Here is a 17,566-nt window from a genome sequence, read left to right as displayed (position 1 = left end):
AGTTCAGTTCGTTTAGAAAATAACCAAACTCAAAAGAAAAGTTATACTGAGCCAGAATCAAGTAGTTCGCTGACAACCCCCAGCATGTTGCATAGCCCTAGGTAATACTTGTGGATCTAAAACACATATACAAGGACATGATCACATGACAATTAACTTGTTTATTATCATCAAGCCCACTAACCGAGTGCATCAGCTAAATTTAATAAATCAAAATTGATTTCCTTTCATCAAAAAAAAAAAAAGATTTCCTTCTATACAGGTATACCGTGACATGGTAATGCCTAATACTCATTACCAATAATACATGATATACTATGTACAAGCACAAAATTGAGATTTATCAAACAGAAAATGACTACTCTACCTGTCAAACATCCTTATAATATATCACGAGCCATGAATGTAAAACAGTCCATCATGGGATCCAAGCCAAGCTGCCCAGCTATGAGATTGCTCCAAATAATCCATACAGAACTCTCCTTCGTTTGATGCAGGTAATTCTGCATAAAGGGACACATTTCTTTGTAGTAAAGAAATATATAACATCAAATCCAGGATTTAATCTGCAAATTCTGGAAAACTTTAAAATGAGGAAAGAAGAAAAAAAGAGGTGCTACCATGGGCATTTTGAAACAGTGGCCAGCACATTGTCACAACCGGAGAAGATGAAATTCTTGAGCCATAAAGAAGTTTCCCTGATTTTATACTCCAGATACGCATATAACAATCCTCTCCTCCTGAAACAATAACGCCTGATCAATTCTCCAAGGCAAGCAGACAACGTAAATAACTGCATTTGACAGAACTAACCAGACATAAAAAATGTTTCTGTTGGATCAACTCCAATCTGTAAACGGTTATGGGAATTCACATGGCCCTCATAACACTGGACAGCACCTCTTTCAAGAAGGCGACTGTCAAAAAGGCTGATCTGTGGATCACACAAGCATTTGTATAATCATCATCCAAATCAATTATCTTTAAAAGCATCTAGGCAAAAGAAAAACATACATAAAAAGATATAATTGAAAATATCCAATTTACAACTGCAAGCATTTCAACGAACCCTGATGAACATAACCAGAAGAGCAACAGAACCAAATCATGACGTCATTCAAGAATCTGAATTTTTAATAGATAGTCAAGTTTTGAGGAACTATACATAAAAAACTGAGCTAAGTCTGCAGGATATAAGTACAAGATAACAATGTGATGCAAATACAGGCAATCCTGTGTGCAAGCTTTGCAAAGGACATGGGGACACAGGTGATGCGTGGATTCCTACTATGATTACTATCACATGGCATATTTAGAAGGTGGTCATATCTGTTATTATCTAGAAATTGTCTCATGGAACAATGAATGACCAACAATGCGGATGTAGATTGTAGACTGAAATGAATTAATGAAGTTCAATATGCTGCAGTTTGAGAGTTGGTACCAATAAGTTATATGCAAAAACGCTGCAAGGAGCTATTGGATGGGACAATGAATTATAGCAAGTACTGTAAACAAGATTTTCACAAACAGCCAAATATGGTACTACTAATTATGTGTGCTGAATTAAACAGAGTACTAAACTTGAATAAGGAAACAAGTTCGAAAAAAAAAAAGGTTATGATAAACAGTACAAAAGATCAAACTGATCACATCCTTGAAAAGCTCACACAGTATTAGGCTAGAGAAACTAACCGATCCATCCATGGAGCTTGCCAAAAAGTGGTTACTGTAGGAATAAAGAACTGCCAAGCTGCAAAACATTGGCCTCCAATTAAAGCAGCAAAGGATGATTGAGAAACACCTAAAAATAAACACAAACAAAATGTCATTTACCTACAAACAGCTGAGGGCATGAACATTGCCCCAAGAGGATTTCCTTTAAGCTGCAAATTTTAGACTAATAAGTTATCATCAATTAAAAAAAACTTTTCACACTAATATGCATGCAATAGAGATCCATATGATATATATATATATATATATATATATATATATATATATATATATATATATATATATATATATATATATATATATATATATATATATACATATGCTAAGAGCTTTGCAAATTTTGATTATAACAATTGACACCTGATATTTTCATAGAAATAAGCAATTCCAGGTCAATAAGTGCTGTTGAGGAGCTAGGAATCACATGCTTGGGAAGGCTACTGCATGGATACTAGCTCCGCCGGTTTGGGTTACAACATGCAATCATGTCACACAACCTGGACCATGAATCTTGCACATTGTTCTCTATATGTGATGAGCCCTGTAGTCAGCTTCACACACATATAAAACCTAATTTTGCTCCTTCATTTTTAATGTTAAAAAAAATTGTGCAACTTATCTGATGGAACCTATGGTACCAATAAGACCACAATCTTGATAAGCTGTCTCAAACTACAGCTGACTCCAAATTTTCATGTCAACATTCAGCCAGAATTTAGCTGGTTTTCCAAACATATCTTGGGAACCAAAAGCACACCTAAATTTCATCCAAAATTGATTCATGAAAAAAAACTTGTACAAAGTTCTAGATAGAGTCCCCTTAAAAAGATCTCAACCTTATTAGGTCCAAATTCCATCTGATAAATAAAACTATAAAAGAAATGCTGCTAACGTTGATATTAAAGGGATGAAAGACAAATTAGCTCTTACACACATAAATGGCATACACACATATTCATGCGTATGTATGCAAATATATGCATGCATGAACTTATTATGTATGTGTGCATGTAACAATAAGATGCACTGCCACTAGGAAAGAACATACTTAAGACAAAAAAGACACGTGCATGTGCATGATTTTAATAATCCTACCCATCTTACCGAGGTCCTCAGGCACCTGGAAACTCCTAACCCAGGACCTGGCAACTTCTGACCCATCAATGACCATGATCTACTAGAGTTTCCAATAGGATTTTGATGCTTTTGGCGAATGTCCACATTTATAATTGCTCCATTTCTGAGACCACATAAAACAATGTTTCCCTGCAATAGGAGAAGCAAAAGATATCTGGCTAGCCATAGAAGAAAAAAAATCCATGTGCACTACCTGAACATATGTCAAATGGCAATCCTCATTTTCCACATGATGGAGAACTTGAGCTAAGCAATGGAAAATGAAAATACATTTTTGAGAAGTATTTTTGTTCCTCCAGTTGGAAAAGAAAAAGATTAGCTAACCACCAAAATGCTAGAAGGGGTAAAAAGATAACTTTTATTGAAATATGAGATGACAATGTTTATTGGACTTCAGTGTCCAATCATTTAGGACTATCTTTAAGCTACAAATAATTCTTGGAGTTATAATTGGTTGTATGACCATAGTTCTTAGTACTTACAGTTGTAATGAAACAACAAGTGCTAGATGCCCCTTATGAGCTTACAAACATACAAAGAATGCACAAACAAAGGACCAATTATGGGTCAATACAAAACACAATTACAAAGCAAGCCACTAAAGGGAAAGAACAAATCATAAAAAAAATAAGTCTTATTGAGATTAAGGTGCTTAAGAAAAGCATAACACAACAAGGGGATCAAACCCCTTTATATAGGCATTAGGGGCCAACAAGGAGCCGTTGGGAGTCCAACGACTATAATTATAGCCTATGCAACCATTCACACCATTTCAGTCGGCGTACCCATGTTGACGTGTGTCGACATGGGGGCGGGTACGCTGTGGGTCGGGTCCTGCACTGCACCGGGTCAGGTCCAACGCAGACCCGAACCTTTTGCTTAAAATCCCCCTTGGTCAAACAAAGGTCAAAGGGGTGGGGCCATTTTGATCCTCCCCCCCCCCCCCTCTGATCTCCCAAAACCATCCTCTCTCTCTCTCTCTCTCTCTCTCTCTCTCTCTCTCTCTCTCTCTCTCTCTCTCTCTCTCTCACACACACACACACACACACACACACATATCTTCCCCTTCTCTCTCCCTCTAGTCTCGGCTTCCCCCTTCTCTCTCTCTCTTGATTCACCTCTCTCATCTTTCTCCCTTCTCTCGATTTACCCTTTCTCTCTTTCTTTATTTGCCTCTTCACCCTCTCTGTCTCCCTCTCTCTCTCGATTCCCCTCTTCACCCTCTTTGTCTCCCTATCTCTCTCATCTTCTCCATCTCGTTTCCCTCCTTTCCCTCTCTCTCATCTTTCTCTCTCACGATTCACCTCTCTCATCTTTCTCTCCTTCTCTCGATTTACCCTTTCTCTCTTTCTTTATTTGCCTCTTCACCCTCTCTGTCTCCCTCTCTCTCTCGATTCCCCTCTTCACCCTCTCTGTCTCCCTATCTCTCTCATCTTCTCCATCTCGTTTCCCTCCTTTCCCTCTCTCTTATCTTTCTCTCTCACGATTCACCTCTCTCATCTTTCTCCCCTCTCTCGATTTATTTGCCTCTTCTCCCCCTCCCCCTCCCCCTCCCCCCCCCCCCCCTCTATTGATTCCCTTCTTCCCCCTCTCTGAAATTGTTAGGTATTACTATTATCTGAGATTGTTATTAGCTTGTTATAACTTGTTTCTTCATTTGTTAATTTATTAGTTGTAGCTTGTTGCTTCTCGGTTCTTAGTTGAATTTTGATTCTTTGAAAAAAACTTGTTAGCATAGTACTAGTTTAGTTGATTGTTAAATGTCAAATTAATTTATGAATTTGATTCTTTGAATTTATTTTGTATTTATATGATATTTAATATATATATATAGTTGTATCCCCGTATCGACATTTTTTGGAATTATCATGTCGTACCCTCTATACCCGTACCCAAGTGACATATCTTTTAGGTCTCCCAAAAATGGGCTCCTGTGTTCTACGAACTAGCTCAAGATTTGCTCTTCTTAGGCTCATTGGGTCTGTCTCACAAAGACTATGCCATACAAACACTTCACTTAGTAATTAGCATGCATGTCTTGGGGCTGTTGGGTACTGGACCCATCAGGGTATACCCAAATCCCCACCCATATAACAAATTGTCGGGTTTGGGTTCGGGATCGAATTCGGGTTTTACTGGGTCATGAAAATGGAATCCCAAACCCGGACCTGCATAATTTAAAAAATTTACTTATACAATTTCAGGTCAAGTTGGATTCGAGTCAACCCTAATATTATTCAGGTCGGCACTTTTTATGTACATACCCAGGAATTCGGGTTCGTGTACCCGATACAAACCCGACCCATTGACAACCCTAGCATGTCCCATGTCGACACGTCATGATGCCAAACACAACACTACAAACACGATGAAACTTCGGTCAAACCTTCGTTGGAAATTGTCAACATTGTATCCTTAACTTCATCCATTTTTTTCACAATTTGATTGTTTAATTATTTGTATTCTTTCTTTAAAAAATTGTCGCTAATTACACTCCATTTCAATTGTCAACTTAGGATTGAATTTTTAATGACTATAATCACAATGATTTAGAATTGTTCAAGAATTTGCACTTAAGATTGCATTTATGCTTTATTTTTTTTAGATTAAAAATGTTGAAATGTAGTGATCACTATGTCACACGGACTCGGCTAGGGAGGCGCCGCACCCGAGTCGACACGCCCCGACACGGGTGCGGACACGGGTGCGGCTTCGGACTCGGCCTGGACTCGGTCAACGCCGAGTCGGACTCGGTCAACGAGTCGAGGCCGAGTCCGTCCACTTTTTGGACTCGGTCAACTTTGACCGAGTCCAAAATTGTCCATTTTTATGGCAAAAAACAAAAAAATGATCTTTTTATATATTTTTTTAAAATATATATATATATATATATAGCATGAAAAAAGCTAATTATCATTTAATTCTCTCTCTCATAAGCCCCATAAAAAAATTATTCTTAAATATTATCATTTAATTCTCTCTCTCAATCTTAAAAGCTAATAAATTCTCATCCACGAGTACCAACACTTTTCATCCACCGAGTTCTCTCTCTTATAAAGGCTAATAAATTCTCATCCACGAGTACCAACAATTTTCATCCACCGAGATCATTTAATTCTCTCTCTTTTTCAAATCTAGCTTTGAAAAATTAAAAGTTGTTAATGCTTTTAATTAATGTTATAATTTTAGCAAAAGATGTTTAATGCATTTACCAGAACATGCTTTTAGTTAATGCTTTTAATTAATACCTTGATGATGTTTTATTCCCATGGTAGCTAAGACTCAGCCGAGTCAATGATAAACTCAGCCAAGTTTGGTTCTAACCCAGTTATACTACTATTTTAACTCGGTTAATTCAGGATCTGAGACAACTCGGAAGAGTCACGAGCCGAGTGTCCAAAATTTATATAGATATATGCACACACAGGATATATTATTATATATATATATATTTTTTAAAAAAATATTTATATATATAGCCGAGTCCCCGTGTCCAAAATTTTTAAAATTGTGCCGCACCCGTGTCGCACCCGCACCCGCACCCGCACCCGCACCCGCACCCATGTGACATAGGTCTGAAGTGACAGGTTCCCATGGAATGGAGAACATTTTTGGCAAAAAAAATTAACACATTCTAATCTTGAAAATGTTCTCTAGTGGGATACAAATTCAAGTGAATAAATATTTGGTTAATCCAAGGACAAATGGTGCATGTGGGACAAGTCAAAATCCTTTCAATGCTGCCAAACAATAGAAAACACCACTCTTTACCTCAAACCTCTTCATCTACCAATATATTACAAACACATGTATCAAGCCTACAAAGAGTAATGTAATGCATATAGATAAATGAATCAGGTTTGAAGTTTCAAATAGTTCATAAGCAATAGGAGATACCGAATGATCAAATTGCAGAGAGAGAATATCACTTTTACTTCGACAAACCCATGACAGCGCTCGTCTTTCAAGGTGAACAAGAGCAGCTCCTTGATTGGTCCCTATCCAATAAATCACAATGGAAATTCCCATAAAGATACAAAATCAATTGCTTAACGTTCACAACATAATATATTAATGCTTAATTCATGCATTAAAAAAATGGTCTTTTTTAGATTACTAAAATAACAACTAATTTTGAAATAGACATTAGCTACTGGACCTTCGGAAACTTAATAGTACAAGAACATGAAGAGGCATCCATGGTCACACCAAATAAACAAAGAAAACCAATTCAACTGAAATAAAAAGGTCAAATCAGAGCAAAAAGGCAGATCTGGAAGTAGGCTGGTCAAGTCAAAGGATGACATCAGCAATCATACTGTCACACCTGGCAGTTAGCTGCTAATCTGAGACCATTGACAGACTTGAGTATGGGAGAAGAGGAGGAGACAGAAAGGAAGGAAGAAAAGAACGAAGAAGAGAGGAAGGAAAAGCAAAGAAGCAAGGAAGAAAGAAAGAGGAGAGAAGAAAAGAAGAAAAATAAAAGAAAAAAAGAAGGAAAAAGAAGGGAAAGAAAAGAATACGAGAAAGATTAAACAATGTGGGACAAGATACTAATCCAGAAGTTTGTCCAACGCAATCAGTGGATGTGTATGACTCTGATACCATGTAAATCTAGTATTCCAGCTGAGAAGATGACCAGTAGCATGAACCCTTGTTTTCTTGCAAATGAGGGGTAAACATGTGCCCTTTATCAATTATGTAAAACCCTAAGGCCCTTTTTGGATGACAAGGACAATACCTGGTTTTTGGCAAACCAGGTTTTGCCCAAAAAAGCCAGCCTTTAATAGGGTAAGTTACAATGAGTATCAAGATTACATCAAGAATAACGGCCAATAAAAAAGTTATCACTAAGAATACATTACAATAAAGGATATAATAGAAAATAATATTACAAAGATACCTAAACTGGGTGGCTAGGCCAATTTACGAAAATGTACCTTGGGCAAAATGACCAAAATACCCTGGTCGACCTAACATTCTTAACATTTAATTGGTATAGAGGCCAAGATTTATGTTAGAAAAGAACATGCAAAATTTCATGTGATTCAGTTGGGTCATAGATGTAGAATTACTATAGAAATCCATACTATATGTTTTATAGGTGTTGCCAACACCACCTTATACTTCTGAAGACAGCCAATTAGGTGAAGACCCCAGTTTTAGGCCATTTTAAATCATAAAACTTTCTTGTGCAACAGCTCACATGCCAACTGACCAGTCTTATTTTCTTAAAATCTGTCATCACGATTCATCATTCATGATATAGCTTCTTGTAATGGTTTTGGAATACAGTTAGCAACAACGCTATAAGACCTAAACAAAGACATGCTAGGAAACAATATTGCATAGTGCAAGAGAGACACATAAAAGTTTTCCATTTTTTAAGCATAATCATAAGATCATACTTTTTGGCATAATTTTCCCACTGTGAGGGGGAGAGTTAGGTGATAAGGGAAGTTTCAACATTCTTTCTTTATCTAAATACATTTTATTAGCATTATTTCTAGGGAAATTCAGGTTATACTTAATTAATGTGCTAAAAAATATAACATTTCAGTGTAATAGTGTTCTCTTCTCGTCTATTTCCTCTCTACATTTCTCGCTTTTTCCACTTCTCATCTTTCTTTGCTAACTATCTAGTGCAAATAACCAGCAAGGAATAGAAATAATGGCTTTGATCCACAACGAAGGTGGTTGGCCTAAACTTTTAAATCCTCATCACACAAATATTGTTTATATATATATATATATTGAATGTTATGTAATAGGTAATGCTCTCTAAGGGCATTTTGGTCTTGTTATTTTCATGTAAATAGTATCTGTCCACTAGGGACAGTATTGTATTTTTGTTTTTTATTTTATTTTTGTCTTCATTGTTTAGTGTAGGAGTCTATATGACTGTTGGGACTGTTCCAACAGTCATATTTAAATATGACTGTTGGAACAGTGAATGCCTCTCTTAAATTCTCATCTTGGTTCTATATATATAGCTTTTCTCCTCTTTGTAAGATAATACTGTTAAAATGTACCTATTATATATATATATATATATATATATATATATATATATATAAATTCTGTATATTACATTAATACCCGATAGGGGTATTTTTGTAATTTCACATAGTTGTTTTAGAAAACAACTATTTTTGTTTTTTCATAAATGTAATTTTTATTTTTTATTTTTTCAAATTCTTTTTTATTATTTTTGAGGACCTAAAGGGGCTCCAACATAGAAGTCATTGGAGCCCCCAACGGTCACAAATGTGACCGTTGGGGGCTCCCAACGACTCTATGGGAGCCCCCTTTTGGCTCTCCTTTTGAGGCCCTTTTGGCCCTCCTTTTTCCTCCTCTTCCTCTTGTATAAATAGGGGTGAACCCCTTGTGTATTATCATCTTGGAGAGCTCCTCTCTCTTTTCAATAAGAGGCTTTGTATATTGTTGCCTTCTTAAAGGCTTGTGCTTGTTTTGTCCCTTCGTGGACTTGTGATATTGTCTCTTTTATTCATTGTTGTATGTGCTTGTGTGCACCCTTTATATTTCCGCAATATCTCGTTACATGGTATCAGAGCCACTCGACTCTTGAAGGAAAGGTGTGGTTCGTGTATCTCATATTTTAGTGAACATCTTCTCACTTCTTGGCAACATCATGGAAACAAAGATTGATCTTTCTTTCAAGCTCAATGGAAAGAATTATATGATGTGGGCATCGGCAATGGAGAATAATCTCAAAGGAAAGAAGCTTTGGGGATATGTCATGGGGACCGTTCCGGAACCCAAGCTTATGCTCACGAAGATGGAAGAAGATCAAGAAAAGGCTCTTGAGGGAGATGCTCGCCTCAAGGCCATTGAAAATCATCAAAAGGAAGTGGAAGATTGGGAAAGCAATCACGCAAAAATCCTTGCGTGGTTTATGAACAATGTGGAGCTTAAGGTATGTGCTAATATAGCTAAATTTCGTAGAGCCAATGAGGCTTGGTCCTTTATGAGGGGTATGTATACCCAAAAGGATCTTGCAAGAGCATACTTCTTGCAAGAAAAGATTAGAACCACCAAGCAAGGTGATTCTAGCATTCAAGATTACTATAGTGCCCTAAACCCACTATGGGATGAATTGGCTCTCTTAGAGCCAAAGTGGGTCTCTATGGAAGATATTGATTTAAGACAAAAACAAATGGAACAAGAGCGATTGTTTCAATTTCTTTTTGGGCTACGTCCCGAATTTGAGCAAGTGAGATCCTCACTTCTCCATAGATCTATTTTTCCTCCTATTGAGGATGCTATTGCCGAAATCACTCAAGAGGAGACAAGGCTTGGCATGAGTAAGCATGTTGATGAAGTCCTTGCCGTATCCAAACCGGGTAACAATGTTAGAACCTATAAGCCTCCTCATTTTGGGAAACAAGGGAACTACAATGGAGGAAGAAAAATGATTGTTTGTCATTATTGCAATGAGCCGGGTCACATTAGACCCGCTTGTCCAAAGCTTATGGGAACCTTCAAGCCTAAAGTAGCCTCTCTTGAAGAAACCACCAAAGAAGATGAAGGCAAGAACAATGACATTAAGGAAACTCTTGGACAAATATCTATGGCTCTCCAACAAATGCTAAAAGTTTCTTCCTCAACATCGGGTGCGGCTATTGCTTCAACATCATCACCCGGTACGTATTCTTGGATCCTTGATTCCGGAGCTTCTTTTCATATGACCCCGCATGAAAATGCACTTAGAGATGTTTACACCAATTCAAAGGACTCTTGTGTCTCAACGGCCGATGGAACTTTTTTGAAAATTTCAAGTATTGGCTCTTTTAAAGATTCACAAAATTTTTGTGTTCCAAAAGTAAGAGTTGTTCCCAAATTAAATTTAAACCTTTTTTCGGTTTCCCAAATTGCCGACCATGGATGTGAAATATCTTTCTCATCTAATGGTTGCTTTGTGCAGGATCTCCGGTCCGGGAAGCGGATTGGGCAAGGCCATAGAAAGGGAGACCTCTATTATATGGACCATCTTGATCTCCCTACAAATTTTTTTTGTTCTTATGTCCAAGAAAAAAATATGGAAACTTGGCATAAAAGACTTGGTCATCCAAGTTATTCCAAAATGTATCTCTTTCCTTTTGGAAACAAATTTTGTAAGGAAAAAGAAATTAATTGCAAAGATTGCATTTTTGGAAAAATGAAGTCTATTCCATTTCCAACTAGAACTTTTCTCTCATCAAGGCCTTTTGAATTGGTGCATTCGGATGTTTGGGGTCCTTCTCCGGTTATGTCTAAAGGGGGCTATTCATATTATGTTACGTTCATTGATGACTTTACTCGGTATGTTTGGATTTATTTCCTTAGTCATAAGTCGGAAGTATTTACTTTCTTTAAAGATTTTCATAAAAAGGTTCAAAATCAATTTCAAAGTAACATATCTATTTTAAGATCCGATTCCGGTGGTGAATACTTATCTCACGAATTCCAAAACTATTTAAAACAAAATGGCATTTGCCATCAAAAGTCATGTCCTAGGACTCCGCAACAAAATGGCCTAGCGGAAAGGAAACATAGGCACATTATAGAAACCGCTAGAACATTACTTGTATCTAGAAATATTCCAAAAAAATTTTGGGCGGAAGCCGTTCTTACCTCAACCTATCTAATCAATAGAATGCCCTCTTCTAAGTTAAAAAATGCTTCTCCCTATGAGAAACTCTTTAAGTTTTCACCCGATTTTAATCGACTTCGTATTTTTGGTTGCAAATGTTTTGTCCTACTACATAAAAGGGATAAGTTATCTCCAAAAGCAATTGAATGTGTATTTCTTGGATATGGTGAAAATCAAAAAGGGTATAGATGTTATGATTTTAAGAATGATAAACTATATGTTTCAAAAGATGTAACATTTCTAGAAGAAGAAAACGGTTTTGATAAAATAGAAGAGACAAATGAAATTGATTATATATTCCTACATGATCTTATTGATGACATACAAGAAGATTCTCTTGAAAACATAGATGACACTCATGAGGTATCCCCTCTTGACATAACACTCTCAAATGATAGTAATTCAAATACAAATGTTCATGATAGTGATACCAATATAAATGTTTACTCAAGAAGAAATCAAGAAAAACCTATTAGTGCCCTTGAAAAATACTCTCAAATTTCCGAATCCACTGAGGAACCACAAGTTAGGCACTCTTCTAGAACATCAATACCCCCAAATAGGTTTGTATCCTATGATTCTTTAACTCCCAACTATCGGGCATGTTTGATAACTCTACATTCTTATTTTGAACCGGCTCACTATAATCAAGCTAAATCTATACCTCATTGGGTTGAAGCAATGCAAGTTGAACTAAATGCTTTAAAAAAGGCCAATACCTGGGAAATAGTTGATCTACCCTCACACAAAAAACCTATTGGTTGCCGTTGGGTCTTCAAAGTTAAAACTAAAAGCGATGGCTCTTTAGAACGATATAAAGCCAGATTAGTTGCTAAGGGTTACTCCCAAGAATATGGTATTGACTACGAAGAAACATTCGCTCCCGTAGCTCGAATGACTAGTGTCTGAACCTTAATAGCTGTCGCATCAACCAAAAAATGGCCTATTTATCAACTTGATGTAAAAAATGCTTTTTTAAATGGAAGTTTAAGTGAAGAAGTTTATATGGATCCGCCACCCGGAATAAATATTAAGCAAGGTCAAACACTTCGGCTTTTGAAGGCATTATATGGTCTTAAACAAGCCCCTAAGGCTTGGTATGATCGTTTTAGTGATATCATGATAAAGTTAGGATTTCATTCTTGTTATACTGACACTGCTCTTTTTGTTAAAAATGCAGGTTCTAGTATCGTAATTTTGTTGCTTTATGTCGATGATATGATTATCACTGGGAATGATCAAAGTAGTATTATTAATGTTAAAAATATGTTGAAAGATAATTTTGATATGTCTGATTTAGGTTTTCTCAGATATTTTCTTGGAATTGAGGTTGCATATTCTCCTAGAGGATATATTTTGTCACAGATGAAGCTTGCTGCAGATATATGTTCTAAGTCTGGGATTTCTGATGATAAGAAGGTAGAGACTCCCGAGGTTATTAATGCCAAATTGCGGTTAGAGGATGGGGTTCTTCTGGAAGATCCCACACCTTACAGACAACTCATTGGGTCTCTTACATATTTGACCATCATCAGACCAGATATCACTCATGCGGTTCACTCAGTCAGTCAATTTCAGCATGCTCCTACAACCGTGCATATGAGTGCGGTTCTCCGAATCATCCGCTACATTCGGAATACCATCAATAAAGGGCTATTTCTATCCTCCTCTTCTTCTTTGAATCTTCTTGCTTATACTGATGCAGATTGGGGAGGTAATCCCAATGATCGCGTCTCAACTACTGGTTTTTGTGTCTTTTTAGGGGACTCGTTGATTGCCTGGCGATGCAAGAAGCAGCAGAAAGTTTCACTATCATCCACTGAAGCTGAGTACCGGGCGATGGCCACCACGACAATGGAACTTGTATGGCTTCGCAGTTTGCTTAAAGACATGGGAGTTGATATTACTGAAGCCTCAAAGCTATGTTGCGACAACAAGAGTGCCATCTATATTGCGAGCAATCATACTTTTCATGAACGTACGAAACATATCGAAATGGATTGCCACTATGTTCGTGACGAATTTTTACGAGGAACTATTGCTCTGCCATATGTCACTTCAGAATATCAGTTGGCGGACTTCTTCACTAAAGCTCTTCCGGCTCCTCGCTTCATGTTTCTTCTTGGCAAACTTTCCGTCATTCCCCCGTAAAGTTTGAGGGGGGGTGTTAAAATGTACCTATTATATATATATATATATATATATATATATATATATATATATATATATATATATATATATATATATATAAATTCTGTATATTACATTAATACCCGATAGGGGTATTTTTGTAATTTCACATAGTTGTTTTAGAAAACAACTATTTTTGTTTTTTCATAAATGTAATTTTTATTTTTTATTTTTTCAAATTCTTTTTTATTATTTTTGAGGACCTAAAGGGGCTCCAACATAGAAGTCGTTGGAGCCCCCAACGGTCACAAATGTGACCGTTGGGGGCTCCCAACGACTCTATGGGAGCCCCCTTTTGGCTCTCCTTTTGAGGCCCTTTTGGCCCTCCTTTTTCCTCCTCTTCCTCTTGTATAAATAGGGGTGAACCCCTTGTGTATTATCATCTTGGAGAGCTCCTCTCTCTTTTCAATAAGAGGCTTTGTATATTGTTGCCTTCTTAAAGGCTTGTGCTTGTTTTGTCCCTTCGTGGACTTGTGATATTGTCTCTTTTATTCATTGTTGTATGTGCTTGTGTGCACCCTTTATATTTCCGCAATATCTCGTTACAAATACTTCTCTTGAGCATTCATGCTCAATAAGATGAATACTTTTTATATTTTTGTGTTCGTCTCTTTAGTTCTTTGATGTCTTGAATGCACTTAGTGCTTGTGTAGTGTCTTTGTACTCTTGTATTGTCCCTTAGTTGGACTTGTGTATGTGCATGTGCATTTTGTGCTTATGATCTTATAAGCCCTTAGAGGCCCTTGTTTTGTATTTTCGCATATTTCATTACATGGTATTAGAACCAAGAAATTTTTCTTGGTATTTTGCCTTTTTTTGGGTCTTGAAATTATTTGGTTTGAGTTTGTGCTTCATAAAGGATTTGTAATCGTTGTGTGGTTTGGACTCAAGGGAAATCTTGACCCGGTATGTATCTTATATCTTTAGTGTTACTTGGGTCATTTATCTTATGCATTATGCATGAAAAAATACTCATTTTTCTTATTTTTGAAAAATTATTTATTATTTTTGTTAAAAATTAAAATCTTAATGTTTTTAAAAATATTTTTGGATTTATTTTTATTAAATGTTTTAGAAGGTTTATAATATTTGTTTGATCTTGTGAAATTATAAATGTGTATGCTTTTATGAGACCTAGTTTGAATCTTAGTTTCTCGAACTCACTTTATTTAATATGTACGTATATGATCTAGTATTCTTGAGCATGTATTATTGGCATTTAGAGAATTTATTTGAACACTTCATGGTTATAAATGTCAAATCATGTTTGTATTTATTATTGAACTTTGTTTTGTTTCTTTTTGAAAATTTGTAAAATATTTTAAAATAATTGAAAATGGTATTGTGTGTCATTCACAAGTATGATCTTATGATATCTTGCTTAACTTGTGTTTGATTTTTTTTTCTTTCTTTACTCTTGATGTATTCTTATGTGAAACCTAAAATAGATTATGAAGTATTGAAAATTATGTGGTTAAGATCTTAGTGATCATGGATATCTTGCTATTTTTTAATTTTGAATAAATAATTTTTATACTGATATATGATCCTTGTGCACTTGTGATTGTCTTACATGATGAATGAGATTATCTATTCGTGTATAAGGTATTAAACATGATTTCTTATGGGAACCATTCTGTTAAATTATGTAATCAAACTTGTAATTTCGTATATATATTTTATATATATAAGGTAATACATATACATATATATAATATATGTATATGTATTTACCAATTATATATATAAAATATATATAGTCATAGTAAGGGTAGTTTAGGAATTTTACACATATTCCTTTTCGAGAATATGTTTTTTGTATTTTCTTTTTTTTCTTTTTCTTTATTTATTTTTGCTTTTTGCATTTAATGCATTGTACATGCATTGGGAGGGGCCCAACCCACTAGTCGTTGGACCCCTCCAACGGTCACATTTGTGACCGTTGGAGGGGCTCCAACGACTATGTGGAGCCCCTCCCAAGGCCTCCTCCAAAGCCCTATATATATGGGCAGCTCCTCTTGTATTTCTTCAAGGGATTTGGGATTATAGCCCAACCTCTTTAGTGTTTATGAAACTTATGGGTGCAAGTGCACATTTGTGATTCGGTGTGTTGTGCTTGTTGTGCACAAGTGTTCTTGGGTGTGTATGTTCACACATTTATTCTTAAGGTTGTTGCGTTATCGACTAAAGTATCTTGTTGAAGATACTTTTACATGGTATCAGAGCAAGGTTGAAGAAGAATAATTGTGATTCGCCTTCTTTTGCATTCCTCGGGAAGCGTGCCTTCAAGTTTTTTGAAATCAAAGAGGAGCATCGTCTTCGAGCAATATTTTAGGAGCCTCTTTTGTCAAGAAAGACGCAAAAAGTAATTAAGGTACATACTATCTCTTGCATTCTTTCCTCTCTAATGGGCGAAAAAGACTCCCATTTCTCTCTTGGGTTTAAGCTTAATGGCTCAAACTATCATGTTTGGGCCGGTAATATGGAAGCCCATATTAAAGGAAAGGGGCTTTGGGGTTACGTTCATGGATCTATACCGGAACCGGAACCCAAAATTACCATTGTTGAAGGAGGGGATATTAAGATCCTTGAAGGGGATGAAAGACAAAAGGCCCTTGAAGAGTATTCTAAGAAACATGATGATTGGGAAATGAAGAACTTCAAGATCTTATCTTGGATTTTCTCATCCGTTGAGACCAAGATAAATGCCAACATCATCAAATTTAAAAGGGCTTCCGAAGCTTGGGTATATCTTTAGAAAATGTACACCTCAAGAGATCTATCCCACAAGTACTTTCTCCAAAAGAGGGCGTTGACTCTCCAACAAAATGACATGACCATTCGGGAGTACTTTGCCGAATTATCCTCTATTTGGGACGAGCTCGCAATCCTTGAACCTAAATGGAGTGGTGAGGCAATCGAATTAAGGCACAAACAACTTGAAGAAGACCGGTTCTTCAATTTTTTAAATGGCCTTAGACCCGAATTTGAACAAGTTCGGTCCTCTCTTCTCTCCGCCTTCACATCCCCCTCACTCGAAGATGTTATCACCAAGCTAAGTGGTGAAGAAACCCGTATGGGGATTGGCAAAAATAATCCTAGCATTCTTGTTACTTCCTCTACTCAAGAAGATGGTGAAATGGCTAATGCCGTGTCAAGACCGGGAAATAACATGAGGACCTATAGACCTCCTCATTTCAAGAATCAAAGTCAAGGAGGAAATGATCGGTATGGCAAAAGAAACTATAGCAAAGTAACTTGCTATCATTGTAAAGAACCCGGACATATCAAACCCTTGTGTCCTAAATGGAAGAAATTGATTGCAACGGCTATGGCATCTCAAGTTGAAGAACGACCCTCTTTATCAAGTGAGTCTCTTTCTCTTCAACAAATCGTGGAAGCCCTACAACCTCTTCTCAAGGGAGGTACTTCCGGAGCCGCTATGTCATCCTCTTCCCCCGGTAAGACATCTTGGCTTTTAGATTCCGGGGCATCCTTTCGCATGACCCCTAGTTATTGCACTCTTTCAAATTTTTCTAAAAATGCTTTTCCATCCTTTGTATCAACCGCGGACGGTACATCTCTTGAGATTAAAGGAATAGGTAATTTTGAAAAACAAGACTTCTTTGTTCCAAAAATTCGTTTTATCCCAAACCTCAACCTAAATCTTCTTTCCGTTTCCCAACTCTCGAACCATGGTTGCGATATAAAATTTTCTTCTAATAAATGTTGGATACAGGATCGCCAGTCCGGGAGATTGATTGGGGAAGGCTCTAGAAGAGGAGACCTCTACTACGTAGATTTTCTTCAAGTTCCCAAGAGTTAATTTTGCAACGTCGTCCAAAACAA

General features: G+C 36.6%; 1 protein-coding gene across 1 annotated transcript in view; it reads right to left on the bottom strand.

Moving 5' to 3' along the window:
• Positions 1-207: 207 nt before the first annotated feature.
• The window catches only part of LOC149831031 (Transducin/WD40 repeat-like superfamily protein), a 57,664-nt gene continuing 40,305 nt past the window's right edge, over positions 208-17,566 (bottom strand). Inside the window, exons 7-13 of the mRNA XM_090013622.1 lie at positions 6,772-6,872; positions 2,842-3,003; positions 1,837-1,886; positions 1,696-1,753; positions 814-934; positions 621-740; positions 208-503 (exon numbers count right to left, since the gene is read on the bottom strand). Of these exons, the coding sequence (XP_089869748.1) occupies positions 391-503; positions 621-740; positions 814-934; positions 1,696-1,753; positions 1,837-1,886; positions 2,842-3,003; positions 6,772-6,872 (725 nt within the window). The 3' untranslated portion in view covers positions 208-390. The remainder of the gene's footprint in view (positions 504-620; positions 741-813; positions 935-1,695; positions 1,754-1,836; positions 1,887-2,841; positions 3,004-6,771; positions 6,873-17,566) is intronic.

Source organism: Nuphar pumila, chromosome 7 (assembly GCF_984573655.1).
Source record: "Nuphar pumila chromosome 7, dmNupPumi1.hap1.1, whole genome shotgun sequence".
Classification (NCBI taxonomy): domain Eukaryota; kingdom Viridiplantae; phylum Streptophyta; class Magnoliopsida; order Nymphaeales; family Nymphaeaceae; genus Nuphar; species Nuphar pumila.
The sequence above is the reverse complement of the archived record's forward strand: the minus strand, read 5'-3'. Positions and strand labels throughout refer to the sequence as shown.